Source organism: Choloepus didactylus, chromosome 1 (assembly GCF_015220235.1).
Source record: "Choloepus didactylus isolate mChoDid1 chromosome 1, mChoDid1.pri, whole genome shotgun sequence".
Classification (NCBI taxonomy): domain Eukaryota; kingdom Metazoa; phylum Chordata; class Mammalia; order Pilosa; family Megalonychidae; genus Choloepus; species Choloepus didactylus.
Genome location: NC_051307.1, coordinates 98244217 through 98258941, shown reverse-complemented (window position 1 = coordinate 98258941; position 14725 = coordinate 98244217). Strand labels below are relative to the sequence as shown.

General features: G+C 36.5%; 1 protein-coding gene across 3 annotated transcripts in view; it reads right to left on the bottom strand.

Annotated features, from left to right (window-relative positions):
* The window catches only part of ATP13A4 (ATPase 13A4), a 212941-nt gene that overhangs the window by 43107 nt on the left and 155109 nt on the right, over positions 1–14725 (bottom strand). For all 3 annotated transcript variants that reach the window (XM_037838137.1, XM_037838118.1, XM_037838129.1), the window contains exons 9-13: positions 7426–7560; positions 4835–5005; positions 3888–4045; positions 3072–3260; positions 1231–1292 (exon numbers count right to left, since the gene is read on the bottom strand). In XM_037838137.1, the coding sequence (XP_037694065.1) occupies positions 1231–1292; positions 3072–3260; positions 3888–4045; positions 4835–5005; positions 7426–7560 (715 nt within the window). The remainder of the gene's footprint in view (positions 1–1230; positions 1293–3071; positions 3261–3887; positions 4046–4834; positions 5006–7425; positions 7561–14725) is intronic.

The following is a 14725-nucleotide window of genomic DNA, read 5'->3' as shown; positions in this document are numbered from 1 at the left end:
GAAATAGAAAGTTTCAAGGGTTTTGTGAATAACATGGTGCATATTCAATAAGTAGAGGAGCATTCAATAGCCAAAGAACATTCAATTCATTTTAGCTGAACAAATATTTACTGTGCACCCACCCTATGTGCCTGGTACAGTGATATGGCATTAGGGACACAAATATAAGTAAGAAACAGATTTTCTTCAAGATATTCACAAATTTGAATAAATTCATACTTTTTTTGGTAGAAGTTGAAACAGAAAAATACTAATGAACAAAGACATCAAATGTATGTCCAAATCAACCCTCTACGGGAAACATAAAGAACTTTGGAAAGTTTAACACTTATAAGAGTTTTCTTCTGTAGACTATAGTAGTAAAAGTCACCAGGATCATTTTTTAACTCCGGAAATAGACTTGTTTACATATACGTATCTTAATATAAAAATGTATTAAACCCTAGTAATTAACATATTTTGTGGCTAAATTGTATGCTGTCTGCATAAGGCAGAAAAACCACAAGGTACTTTTGGAGTATAAAACACTTTCTGATTTAGGTTTTAAATGTTAGACACAAATATTTTCTTTACAAACAAAGCATAAATGTCAAATAGTGGGGAGAAAAAGCTGGCTTGAGGCAAAATCAGACATGGCCGCAAGAGGGCCACAGGACAGGGGGGCATACAAATCTACCACACACTAAGCTGAAAAATGCCAAAGCTGAGTTTTCTTGCTAGAAAAGAGGCTTTTTTGGCATCCAGAAGGTTGAGTTCTCAGAATTAGAGTACCAAGGAAAATGAACACAGCACAGTTGTTTCTCTTCCTGAAACTCATTTTGCACAAATCATTGAAGGGTCCTCCTCCCTCCTAGCACATGAAAAGGCTTCACTTTGTACAAGGAATGTTACCTCCTTAAAGGAGAGCATCCCAGTGTTGTGCGAATTATTTATACTAGACCAACTTCAGGTCCCTCACTAATATGCAGGAAGCAAATTACATTTTAGCAATGATTTGAATGCAGTGTCAAAACCTCCCCTTCATCTCTTGGGTTTGTGAGTGGCAGGGGCATGGGGATGGGGTGGGGGGAAATATTTATATCTTGGTGGGACTTTGAAGTATTCAAGAGGAGAAATTAAACAAGCTGCTCATCAAAGCCAAAATCCAAATGTCTCATTAGGAGTTTTCAAGAGAAAATGCAGAGTTCTGGAAAAAGGTAGACTGCAATGCGTTTAGTCCAAGGTACTCACCCATTCCTACCGCAGGGCACAACTCCCCAGAGATCCAAGCCATCCCTTGTCAAGGTGCCTGTCTAAACAGAAACAAACTATCAGTTTACTCTGAAGATCCAGCCGCTTCATTGTGAAGACAAAAAAAAAAAAAGTACATCTGAACAGGAAAGTGTATGTCACAAACATGTTATCAAGGTCATGCTTCAGGGAGGAACACCATCATGTAGCTAGCTGGGCCCCTGAGCCGAAGCTCAGACGAGCTCAGAGCAGTTGTATGGCAAGCTGGCACTTACTCTTTTTGAAACTTAGTTGTCTTCTGTGGCAAAAAGAAGAAAATGATATTTGCCTTGCACACTTTGTAGGGTGGTTTTGAGGGTCTAATGGAAGAGGGACTGCACAGGAAAGTCTTTTGTAAATCTTGAAGAGCTTTAAAATGGGTAAGTCCCAGTTCTTTAAACAGAAGTTAGAAGTATGCCATCGGAAATGAGTAGTAGAAGTCCACTTTTGGAAAGAGTCTAAAGAAGTAGCTTGTCATTTGTCCTCTGTTTTGTAAAAACATGTTTAAGGGCATGTATTTCAGTATAGTATAATGTTTAAGAGCTCAGGTCAAGAGCATGACTGGTTTCGAATACCAGCTGTGTCACTTGGGTGAATTAATAATCTCCCTAAACATTAGTATGTAACATGGTCATGACTGTACAGGGTTGCTGTGAAAATTAAAAGGGATGATGCAAAGACTTTGCTTAATTTAATGTCTGGCATATAACGAGCTAATAATACAGATAATTACTCATAATTTTACTTATTATTTATTCAAATTTATATCACAATGATCTCCACCCTGTTTTTTTTTTTTTCCCAAGTCCAAGAATGATCTGATCCCATAAATAGGTTGTCTTTCCTTCTGATGCTTGTTTGATCATAAAACAATATTGAAATGGTGGCAAGAGCCATGTTAACCTTCTGTCCTTGGTATATCTCTCTGGTACCCCAGTAATAATAAAATACAGCTCTGATCCCATTACTTCTCTGCCATCAAAAACCTTCAATGGTTTCCCATTGTCTAAGGAGTGAGTTCAAATTCCTTAGCCAGACATTCAAGGTCCACAGCACTGTCTCCCATTCTAACGTCCTGCCATAGTCAAAGCCACACACACCATTTCTTTCCTGCCTCCATGTCTTTACCCATTTTCACCTGCCTGCAATGCCCTCCACTTCTATCTTACCCTCTCAGAATTCCCACCTTCACTCAAGCATTTGTGTGAACAGACTAAAAGAGTGGACCAAAACGCAGATACAACAAGGGGCTGGTTGGGAGTAACTGGCTTATAATCAAGGGCAATTTTAATCAGTATACTGCAGAAGGGAAAATATAGTAAGGGTTTGAATGGAGCTTTATTGTAACCAAGTATCATAGTAAGACATAATTAAATAAACTCTTCTCTTTGTTTTTACTCATTCATCAATTCAACAAATATTTATTGAGCACCAACTATATGCCAGGCAATATTCTCAGGATCAGGGATACAGCAGTGACCATAGTAAGGGGTTTAAATTTTATTTTTTATATGAGGATTTTGACTGCTGAAGTACAGGATACCATTTTTAATTAACTGATTTTCATAGAATATCAAAGTTAGAAAGCCTCCAAAAGATTCCCTGATTCAGTACCTACTCTGCCTCCTTTAAACCCCTGAATCTGAGAGCTCTAGAGACATATCTTTCCCAGACCATGCACCCAACCAGAGACAAAATGTAGCCAGGAACCCACGTCCTTTGTGTCCTGCCACATAAAACACTCATTCACGATGACAATGATGATAAAAATCATGATGAGAACAAGGATAAAGCACACATACCTTGTCAAAGCAGACAAGGTTTAATTGTCCACACACATTGATCCTCTGGGGACTAATGCAGAAGATGCCTTTCTTCTTCAGCCTCCTCTGGGCATAGATAATTCCTGTGGTCAGAGCAGCAGGGAGAGCAGGAGGAACTGCAATTGTGATGACATCCAGGGCTTTCTTCACCACCTCCACCAGTGGTTCCTGGAAGATAAAGCCATTCTTTGGCTAGTACAGACAAATTGATAATGAACATCTTTGTGCATATGGTTTTTGTTTATTTCATTAGATTAAATTCCTAGAAATGGTATCAGTGGGCCAAAGGGTATGAACATGCTTATGGCTCTCAACATGTATTTGCCAAAGTGCAAGAACAGATGTATAACAATTCATACCGTCACCAGCAGTGAACAAAGTACCAGTTTTGCCATGACCTTGCCAACAACACTGGGTATCAGGTTTTATTTAAAATTCCTCACTCAACAGCTATAAAATCCTACATTACTTAAATAAATATATTCTCAGGACGAAAATGACAAAATAGCATAAGTAGAAGTTTGAAGAAAAGTGTGCAAGAATAGAGGCATGTTGAAAAATCAATACATAGATTGTCTTATCCCTCTGGATATGATTGTTTTTTGGAATTTTGTACTTATTTTGGTGAACTGGGAGTATATAAGCAGATTTCAGTATTTGGCTTTGTTTCCCAGGTTTGTAAACCAGGCCCCAGTTTAAGGTCAACATGTAGAGTGTGTGTGTGTGTGTGTGTGTGTGTGTGTGTGTGTATATGAGTGTATGTATGCATGTATTAAAACAACAAAGGCAGCTTACCCTACTGTGCACATAGACACACAGAGTGTAGATCATCCCAATGGTTGCTGTCCCCACAAGGCACAGGAGGAACCTGATGGCATCCCTGTAGAGCTTAAAATTCATCGGCTTGGGGTAGAGAATGGATCTCACGAGGTCCCCTTTCGCAGTGTTGAATCCTGAGCAGCAAACACACAAACCACACTCTCAGGATGACAAATCCTGCTACGAGTGCTCTGCTAAACCTCAACACTGCCTTTGTTTTTCTCTAGAGATATTTCAACAATGTTTAAACTCAAAGACATTTGAAGGATAATTAGGAAAACACACAAGTGCTCGAATGCAAATATCTTACCTCTCTCAGAGCTTATTACCCTCTGTCTTCCTTCCCTCTGTTTCCAATCTGATTGCAACCCAGAGACAGGAAAACACCATATCACGTGCAGAGCACAGATTTTTCAAACATAACTTTATTTTAAGGAAATGACTCACGAGCACATAAGAAAAAATATATATTGAATTTGAATCAACTGGCCCAACAAGTACTGATGGAGTCACTTTTCTAATTCTTCTCAGTTAAGTTTTCAGTTCTAGACCTGCCTAGAAAGAACTTGGGATTTGAAGTGAGAATACCTGAGTACTAGGTCCAACTCTGACAATTACTGGCTAAATGATTTTTAAAAGTTCACTTGAATTGTGTGGGCCTCAGCCTATTAATGTTCAAAGTGGGGGCAATAGGCATCTTTGCTCAGCTGGTTTTATATGTGGAAACCATGTGGAAACTGTAAAGCTCATAAATAGTAATTAGTCATCAGTATTATGACTATTACTGAAAGGCATATGCCATAGTTCAACTGGCATTTGGTTTGCTATCAAAGACTGCTCCTTACCTAATAATTTTAAGGCACTACACAAACTCAACAGAACTATTTCATTAAAAACAAGAGCACAAAGGAGGAGATGCTAACCAGTCTGCAGTACCACTGCTTTCACGGCCCCGGAGCTAGCTGCCTTGGCCTGGATAACCTCTGTTCCACAGAAGAGAACATGCCGTTTGCAATCCGCTTCACTCTGTATTTTCCAGGGCACAGAGCTATCCATCTTGGGTAATGGCATTTTAGTTACTGGAATACTTTCTCCTGCAGAAAATAAGCATCCCATTTAGTGAGGTGGGATGTCTTCACTCATTTAAATCATGCATGCCCTCACTCATTACACAACAAACATTTGTTGTGGGCCTACTGTGTGGCAGGGACAATTTAGGTGTCCTAAATTGTCCTAGTTTTTAAAAGGTTTACAGCTCAGAAGGGGAGACAACATGTAAACCATAAGTATAATGCCATATTATAAATGCCATATGATAAAACGGATGAATAAAAATGGACTGGAAATAACCATTTAGGGAACAGTAAGCTGTGCAGACTAAAGTTAGTGGAGAGGGGAATAAAGGAGTCATGAAAACTATGCAGGAGGCAAAGCAAGGAGTGCCCCAAATTTACATATTTAAGCATTTAAACATCTTTCAATAGGCACTGGTGGCAGAAGGAGTTGGAGGAGATACTTGTTTTAATCTGGGGAATAATCTTGTATTTGTTTGCAGTACAGAGATTGAAAGGAAGTCTGGTGAGGTTGGAGGATGCATGGCCAGTTAAGAAACTATCTCAGTAGTCCCAACTGGGCAGGATGAGACCTGAATCAGGGCAGCAGGCTGTGGGAATAGAAAGGAAGTGCTGGAGGCAAGAAATAAAGAACCAAGAAGCTACAAAACTTGGGGAGATTTTGTTATTGGCAGGTTATAGGAACAGAGGAATTTTAAATGGCTTACTGGTCTCTGACTTGGGAGAATGAATAAAGGGTGATGTTATTCATCAACATGGGGATTGTAGGAGGAGAGAAAAAATTGCCTTTGGCCAAAGCGACTTGGAGTGGCCTTTTGGAATGGCCATATCAAGATGCCTTACAGGTAACTGGGCATTATTTGGGGCTGGAGCTCAGAGGAGAGGCCTTGACTAGAGAGATTTTGTCAGATCTCATGAGCTTATAGGTGATAAACTAAAGCCACGGGAAGAGACAGGATGACTTAGAGGTCAAGTGTGGGGTGAGAAGAGGAAAGAACAAGGACCTATCCCTGAGCAATGCTACCAATTAAGGAGCTGAATGAAGGGGAGCAGCAGAGGAAAGTAAATGAGTGTAATCAATAGTAGAAGAACTTGGAAAGAGAGAATTACCTTGGAAAGTTAGGGAGAAGAAAGTTTGAAGAAGGAAGAGGTGGTCAGAGTAGTCAAATGCAGCAGGGAGATCAACAGGAAAAATTTAAAGAAACTACTGGGTTTGAAAATTGAGACACTGATGACTTTTGCAAGGGGAGTGGGAGGGGCAGATTTCAGTGGGTTGACATGCTAATAAATGATGGTAAATAAAGTGGTAAAGGTAATTTTTGCCTGTTCAGAGGAACAAAGCTTGGAAAGCCTTCCAGTGGTCTTTGCAGAGTGGGCAGTATAAAGTCAGAGATATATTCCAATGGACTAAGGCTACTTCCACTTGGAAAACAGTACGTGGCAATTCCAAAAGTCCCAGCATGAGGGGTTTGTATGAATTTATGGATTCCCGAGGTAAGGTAACCTGCAGTTTTTCATGAGTTCAAGTAAGAGGAAAAAGTGTGTCATTGTCTCTATTTCATATTTCTTAGATCTTTCCAGGAAAAATGGATTTGGATTTTAGTGGGAACCATAGTACTTCAGTGTTCATTCCCAGGGTCCCTTTCCATTTCTGTAAAAGACTTTTTGATCCGTCTTTAATTCACAAAAATTTTGACACATCTCGTCATTTACATTATGTGAATTAGAAACTGAAACACCATGATCTTGAACAAGTGAGTTCCCTTCTCTGGACCTCAATTTCCATATCTGTCAAATGAGGTGATCTCTATATCCCTCCCAGATCCATTATTCTATTTAAAAATGAAATAGGGTTAATCCAAAATACTCAACATATATTTTGAAAGTAGTAGATTTGCTAAATGCTACATCATGGACTTCTCAAGCAGCTTTACATTTTCAAGCCAGGTTAGGAAGAACTTGGACTTGATCAAATGGGTTTCATGATGTCATTAATAGTTTTCAAACCTCCAAATTTATCTGAAGACATACTTTATATAAAAATGCTAAACATAAAAGTCACAGGCAATTCTGAATAATCTAATAATCTCTACAATCTTTTAAGATAAAATGAATGGACTGTAGTAACACTTTATTCAAGAGAGAAATACCAAACAATCAAAAAGTTAAGCTTGCATCAAATTTAACCCATAAAAAGTAGCTTTAATTCAAATTCTTAGATCCATCAAAAGCAGGATTGTTCACTGAAGTTTGTAGGAATAGGAAGGTCTTGTTCTGACTGCCAAAGCCCAGTTCCTACATGTCTTCTGCTAATGCTCACAGCAGTAACACACTTTGCAGTGAGCATCTGTCTTTCAGGTAAAGGAGGAACTGAGACTGTGGTAAGTAGGACTAAAAGAGCAGGGAGAGGCTTTAAGTCATTCAGATAGATAGAACTATACCTGTCAGCATGCCTTCATCTACCACACAGCTGCCATCAATCAGAATGGCATCACATGGCATTTGCACTTTGTTCCCTGTCAAAATCAATAGATCTCCAGGTACCAGGAATTGTGATTCCAGCTCTTGGACTCCAGCTGAAAATGAGACACAAGTTGAGTCAAATGTTTTCCCACAAAAATACAGTACAATATTTATCCGAATTAGAAATCAATGAAAAAGCAAACAAGTCATTAAAACAAAGGATGACATTACTCAACATTGATTCAAAGTCCATCATCAATAAGAAAAAGAGTGATAAATTCATTTACATAAAAACAAAAACCTTGTGTGTGGCAAAAAAATAAGCATAGAGAAAACAAATGACAAATTCATAAAGGCATATTTGAAAAAAATTACAGACAATAGATTAAAATGTCTAACAGAGTTTCTAAAAAAGAAATTAAATAAATGTATAGCAAATTTGCTCACGATATTAACAGTTCACACAGAAAAATGCAAGTGGCTTGCTAATTATTTAAAAAGGTGCTCAGTCTATTCATGATAAGAGAAATGCAGATTCTTTCCTTTCCTCTTTTCTCCCTTCTTTTCTTCCTTATTCAGTCCCAAAACTATTCTGGGACTTCTGGTTTCTGGTCCAACATGTTAAAAGCTTGGAAGCTGTCACTCCCATCCTCACAAAAATTAAAAGCTGAACACACTGAAAATCAAAAGTTTTCTTAGATCCATCTGAGAATTGAGGTCACAGGGCAAATTGCCACCCCTAAAACTATAAAGACAGGCAGATACAAAGAGTCAAAACTTACTTGGAGCAGAAATCACAGAAGGATCCAGCAACTGACAGGAATACTTAAACAGTAATTGACTAATTGCTGGTGACTGCACGTGGCCTAGCCTGAGAGAAAACAACTCCTGGGGGCCCAGCACTAGGGAAACACTCACACTTTTGAGTTTTACCTCTAGACATCCCAGAATGTTCTTAATATGAGGATTGGAGAAAAATCCCTTTGTGCTTCTGGCAGGAAGTGGAGGAAAGTAATCAGTATGAGCATTCTGTTCTCCTTAACAAAGTCCTGGCATAAGGGGAAATTATTTTATCAGGCATAACCAATGCGGGTTTTACCAGAGCCTACCAATGTGGGAAAGAGGAAACACTGAACTCTAAATCTCCTCTAGTCTTTGTGTCTCACTGAAGAGAGGGGGAAAACTGAGAAGTACTTGTGAATGTCACAGCACAGGGGCATAGACTCACTAAGAGGCTGAGACCTAATCATAGGATTATATAACAATTCCTCTCTCCCTACATCTTGTCACTTCATCAGTAGGGCTCTGGGATCATAATAGGGGGTTACAATTGAAAAAACTGCAAGGTTCAGACCCTATTTAAGAAGGAGCCTCTAGGGAAACCCAGAGACAACAGAGGAGACCAAAACAATGAAGCCAGGGAAAATTTTATCCTCTGACACCTACAGAAAACAGTAAATACAACTTAACTCCTGGAAAGATAGACATAAGACCTCACACCAATGGCCTATTTATCTCAGCTCCTTTTACCCAATATATCATGTACAGCTTTCAACAAAGATTACACAGTGTGTTCAAAGGCAAAAAACAATGACTGAAGAGATAAAGTAAACATCAAGTCAGACTCAGATATGGCAGAGATTTGGAAATTATCAGACCATGAATTTAAAATAACCATGATTAATATGCTAAGTGTTCTAATGGAAAAAAAGGACAACATTCAATAATGGATAAGATGGTAAGGTAAACAAATAGATGGATAATAAATTGATGGTAAGGTAAACAGATAGATGGAAACCATAAGAAAGAATCAAAAGGAAATGTTAGAAATAAAAAAAACATGGTGAGTGACATGAAGAACGCCTGTGATGGGCCTATTAGTAGAATGGGCACAGCCAAGGAAAGAATCAGTTGGCTTGAAGATAAGGCAACAGAAACTTCCCAAACTGAAAAGCAAAGAGAAGAAGAACTGAAAAAAATGGAACAGAATACCTAACAACTGTGGGAAAATGACAAAAAAGACTATAACATTTGTGTAATGGGGATAGCAGGAGGAGAAGAAAGAGAAAAGGAAAAAAAAGAAATGTTTGAAGTAATAGTGGCAGAGGATTTTCCAAAACTAATGACTGGCACCAAACCACAGATCCGGGAAGCTTAAAGAACACCAAGCAGGATAAATACCAAAAAACCTTACACTTAGGCATATAATATGCAGGCAGCAGAAGATAAAAGAAAGGAGAAAATCTTGAAAGAAGCCAGAGGAAAAACACCTTACCTACAGAGGAACAATGATAATAATTATCATAGGAATGATAAACTATCAGACTTCTCTTCAGAAACCATGAAAGCAAGAAGAGAAAGTGGAAGTGAAATATTTAAAGGGTTGAAAGAAAAAGTCACCAACTTTAAACTCTGTAATCAGTGAATTACCCTTCAGACAAACAAAAATTGAGGGAATTTTTACCAGTTGACTTGCCTTGCAAGAAATATTAAAAGGAAGAAGAGAGAAGTAAAAGTGTATAGGTCAGAACCTAGTATCTATGTAAAGAAAGGAAAAGCATCAGAGAAAGAATAAATGAAGATAAAATATTTTGTTTTTCTTATTCTTAATTGATCTAACAGATAACCATTACTTTAAACTAATCATAACAATATCTTGGGTGAATATAGCTAATAGATAAGTGGAATTAATGATAACAATGTAATAAGGGAGGAGAGGGAAGAATTGGGAATATTGGTTTTAAGGGTACCTGTACTATTCATGAAAGGGTATAGTATTATTTGAAAAAGGACATAGATTAGTTGTAAATGTATACTGACAATTCTAGTACAACCACTAAAAAATTTCAAAAGAAGTGTAATTGACATGTTGAGAGGAGAGAAAATGGAATAATATAAAATGCTAAATTAAAACCAGGGAAGGCAAGAAAAGAGTAGAATAAAAACAAAACAAAAAACAAGAAATAAGAAATAAAGGTAACAAATAGAAAACAGTTAAACAGTTACAAATGTGATAGGTATTAATCTAACTATATAAATAATTTCTTTAAATGTGAATGATCTACTTATACAAATTAAAAGAGACTCCCAGAGTGGATTTAAAAACTCAAGACTGAACTATATGTAGTCTACACAAAAATCCCCTTTAAATATAAAGACTCAGAGAGATTAAAAGGGAGCAGAAAATGATATACCATGCTAAAACTAATCAAAAGAAAGCTGTAGTCATTGTGTTAATTTCAGATAAAGTAGATTTCCAAGAAAGAAAAATTATCAGGGATAAAAAGGGGCATTAAATAATGTAACAGGGATAATTCTTCAAGAAAACAAAATAAACCCAAATATAAATAAAACAGAGCATCAAAATATGTGAGGCAAAAAAAAGACAGCACTGCAAAGAGAAATAGATAAATCCACTATTACAGTGGCAACTCAGCACTTATTTATCAGTAATTCACAGATACAATGTACAGAAAAAAAGTAAGTATAGAATTGAACTGAACCACACCATCAATCAATTGAATATATTTGATATTTATTGATATTTATAGACTACTTCATCCAACAACAGAATACACATTATTCTCAAGCACACAAGAAGCATTTACAAAATAGGCCACATCTTGGGCCATAAAACACACCCTAACAAATGTAAAAGATTATATATCACACAAAGCATGCTCTTAGACCACACTGGCACTAACCTGGAAATCAACAATGGAAAGACAGTTGGGAAATTCCAAAATTTTGGAGATTAAGCAACACTTCTAAATAACACATAGGTCAGAGAAGAAGTCTCAAGAGGAATTTTTAAAATATTTTGAACTAAATGAGAATGAAAATGCAATTTATGAAAATTTGTTAGATGCAGCAAAATCAGTGCTTAGTGGGAAATTTAGAGCACTGAATGCATTAGACAAGAAAGAGGATCTAAGAAAGATCTATAATCAACTAATCTAAACTTTGATCTACTTTAGGGAAATAAAAAAGAAGAGCAAATTAAATCCACAGTAAACATAAGTAAAGAGGTAATAAAAATTGGAGAAGAAATTAATGAAATTGAAAACAGAAAATTAATAGGAAAAAACAATGAAACTGAAAGTTGGTTTTTTGAAAGAACAATAAAATTGATATCTGTAGCTAGGATAAACAAGAACAAGAGAGGGAAGACACAAATTACTACAACAGAAATGAAAGAGGGGCCACCACCATTGATTTCATGGACTTTAAAAGGATAGTAATGACAAAGCTACAGTAATCAAGACAGCATGGTACTGGCACAAGGGCAAACATGTAGACCAATGGAATCAAACTGAGAGTTCAGAAATAATACACCCTCACATCTATGGCCAACTGACTTTGTACAAGGAGTCCAAGTTCACTCAATGAAGAAACAATAATCTCTTCAAGAAATGGTGCTGGAAAAAACTGGAAATCCATATGCAAAAGAATGAAGGTGGACCCCTACCTCACACCATATACAAAAATAACTCAAAATGGACAAAAGACCTAAATATAAAAACCAAAACTATAAAACTCCTAGAAGAAAACATAGGGAAATCTCTTCAGGACCTTATGTTAGAAAATGGTTTCTTAGACTTTACACTAAAAGTGCAAGCAACAAAAGAAAAAATTGATAAATGGGACTTCATAAAAACTAAAAACTTTTGTAGATCAAAGGACTTTACCATGAAAGTAAAAATACATCCTAAAGAATGGGAGAAAAATATTTGGAGATCATATATCTGATAAGAGCTTAATATCCAGAATAGAGAAATCCTACAACTCAACAACAAAAATATAAACATATCAATTAAGAAATGAGCAAAAGAACGGACATTTCTCCAAAGAATATATAAAATGGCCAAAAACATATGAAAAGATGCTTAACATCATTAGCCATTAGGGAAATCCAAATCAAAACCACAATGAGATACCATATCATATCCACTAGAATGGCCACTATTCAAAAAAGAATGGAAAATTACAAGTGTTGGATAGGATGTAGAGAAATACGAACAGTCATTAATTGTTTGTGGAGATGTAAAATGATGCAACTACTGTGGAAAACCACTTGGCAGTTCCTCATAAAATTAAGTATAGATTACCATATGACCCAGAAATCCACTTCTAGATATATACCCAAAAGAACTGAAAGCAAGGACTCAAACAGATATTTGCACATTGTTGTTCATAGTGGCATTATTCACAATTGCCAAAAGGTGGAAGCACCCAAGTATCTATCAACAAATGAATGGATAAACAAAATGTAGTGTATACATACAATGGAATATTTTGACTGTAAAAAGGAAAGAAGTTCTGTACATGTTACAATGTGGATGAAACTTGTAGACATCATTTTGAGTTAAATAAGCCAGGAACAAAAGAACAAATATTGTATGATGTCACTGATATGAAATAATTAGAATATACAAAATTCATAGACTCAGAAATTGGAACACAGGTTACCAGGGGCCAGGGTGGAGGTGAGGAATGGGGATTTAATGCTTAACTGGTACAGAGTTTCTGTTTGAGGTGGAGGAAAAGTTTTGGTAATGGACAGTAGTGGTGATACAACATTGTGAATGTAATATACACCACTGAATTGCATTTTCAAAAGTGGGTAAAATGGGCAATTTTAGGTTGTATATATGTTACCATAATTAAAAAACTAACAAACATAGAACTGTACAACACAAAGAGTGAAGCCTAATGTAAGCTATGGACTTTAGTTAATATTATAATAATAATAATATTGTTTCATGAATTGTAAAAAAGTTAACATACTAACACAAAATAATAATAGGGAAAGCTGTGAGTGTGAATGGGTGGGAGGTGGTATGTAGTAACTGTATACTTTCTGTGTGATATTTCTGTAAACCCACAACATCTCTAATAAAAAAAAAGATAATAAAGGAATATTAGGAACAACTCTATGCCAACAAATCTGATAGCTTGAATGAAATGGACAGATTCCCTAAAAGACACAATCTACCAAAACTTTTACTGAATCAACAATTAAGAAACTTCCAAAACAGAAAACACCAGACCAAGTGGGTTCATTGGTGTCAAACATTTAAAGAAGAAATGGTACCAATTCTCTACAATCTCTTCCATAAAATAGAAGGAATACTTTCCAACTCATCCTATGAGTCCAGCATGATCCTTATAGCAAAACAAGGCAAAGACACTACAAGAAAGGAAAGTTACAGACTAATATCTGTCATGAAACTAGATGCAATGATCGTCAACAAAATATTAACAAATTGAGTCCAACAATGTATAAAAATAATAATATAAAAGCAAGTAAATTTATTCTAGGTATGGATGGCTCATTCAACATTTGATAATCAATTGATGTAATCTATCACATCAGCAGGCTGAAGAAGAAAAATCATATGCTCATATAAATAAATGCAGAAAAAGTATTTGAAAATCCAACACACATTAAAGAGAAAAACTCAGCAAACTCAGAATACAGGGGAATTTCTTCAACTTGATAAAGAAGATCTACAAAAAGCCTGCAGCCAGCATCATACTTAGTAGTGAGAAACTACATGCTTTCCTCCTGATATCAAGAACAAAAAGAGGATGTTCCTTCTCACTACTCCTATTCAACATCATAATGGAAGTCCTAGCCATGGCAATAAGACAAGAAAAGGAAATAAAATGCATTCAGAACAGAAAAGAAGAAAGAAAACTGATTTGCAGATGATATGATTGTCAATGTGGAAAATCAAAGAACTGACAAAAAAATCCTGGAATTTATATGCAATTATAGCAAATTTTTAAGATACAAGATTAATATATGAAACTCAATTGCTTTCCTATATACCATCAATGAACAATTAGAATTTGAAATTAAAAGCCTAATACCAAAGATATTTGAAGCTAAGGAAGGTAGGCATCCATGCAAGGGGCAGGGTAGGGTGGGGAGTGGGACAGTGCTGAAGGGCATTGAAGCTAGAGAGGATGGAAGGGTGTTTAAATGGCCTAGTGCAGGGTGTCAGAATCCAAGCAGAGTGAGAAGGGCTCCCATGATGACAGTGGCTTGGTGTGAGATGTTGGAGTCTGAACTAGGTAACAAGGGTATCCATGAAGGTCTACAGTAGTGACCCAGTATAGGGTGCCAAATCCCAAGCAGGATGAGAATGGATTGGGGCAGGCAATGATTTCATCCAGGCAAGACTGACACAAGAAGTATATATATGTTGAGACTAATGTGAGCCAGAAATCTTGCTGAAGAAAAGAAGTTACAAATATAGAAAGAGATATAAC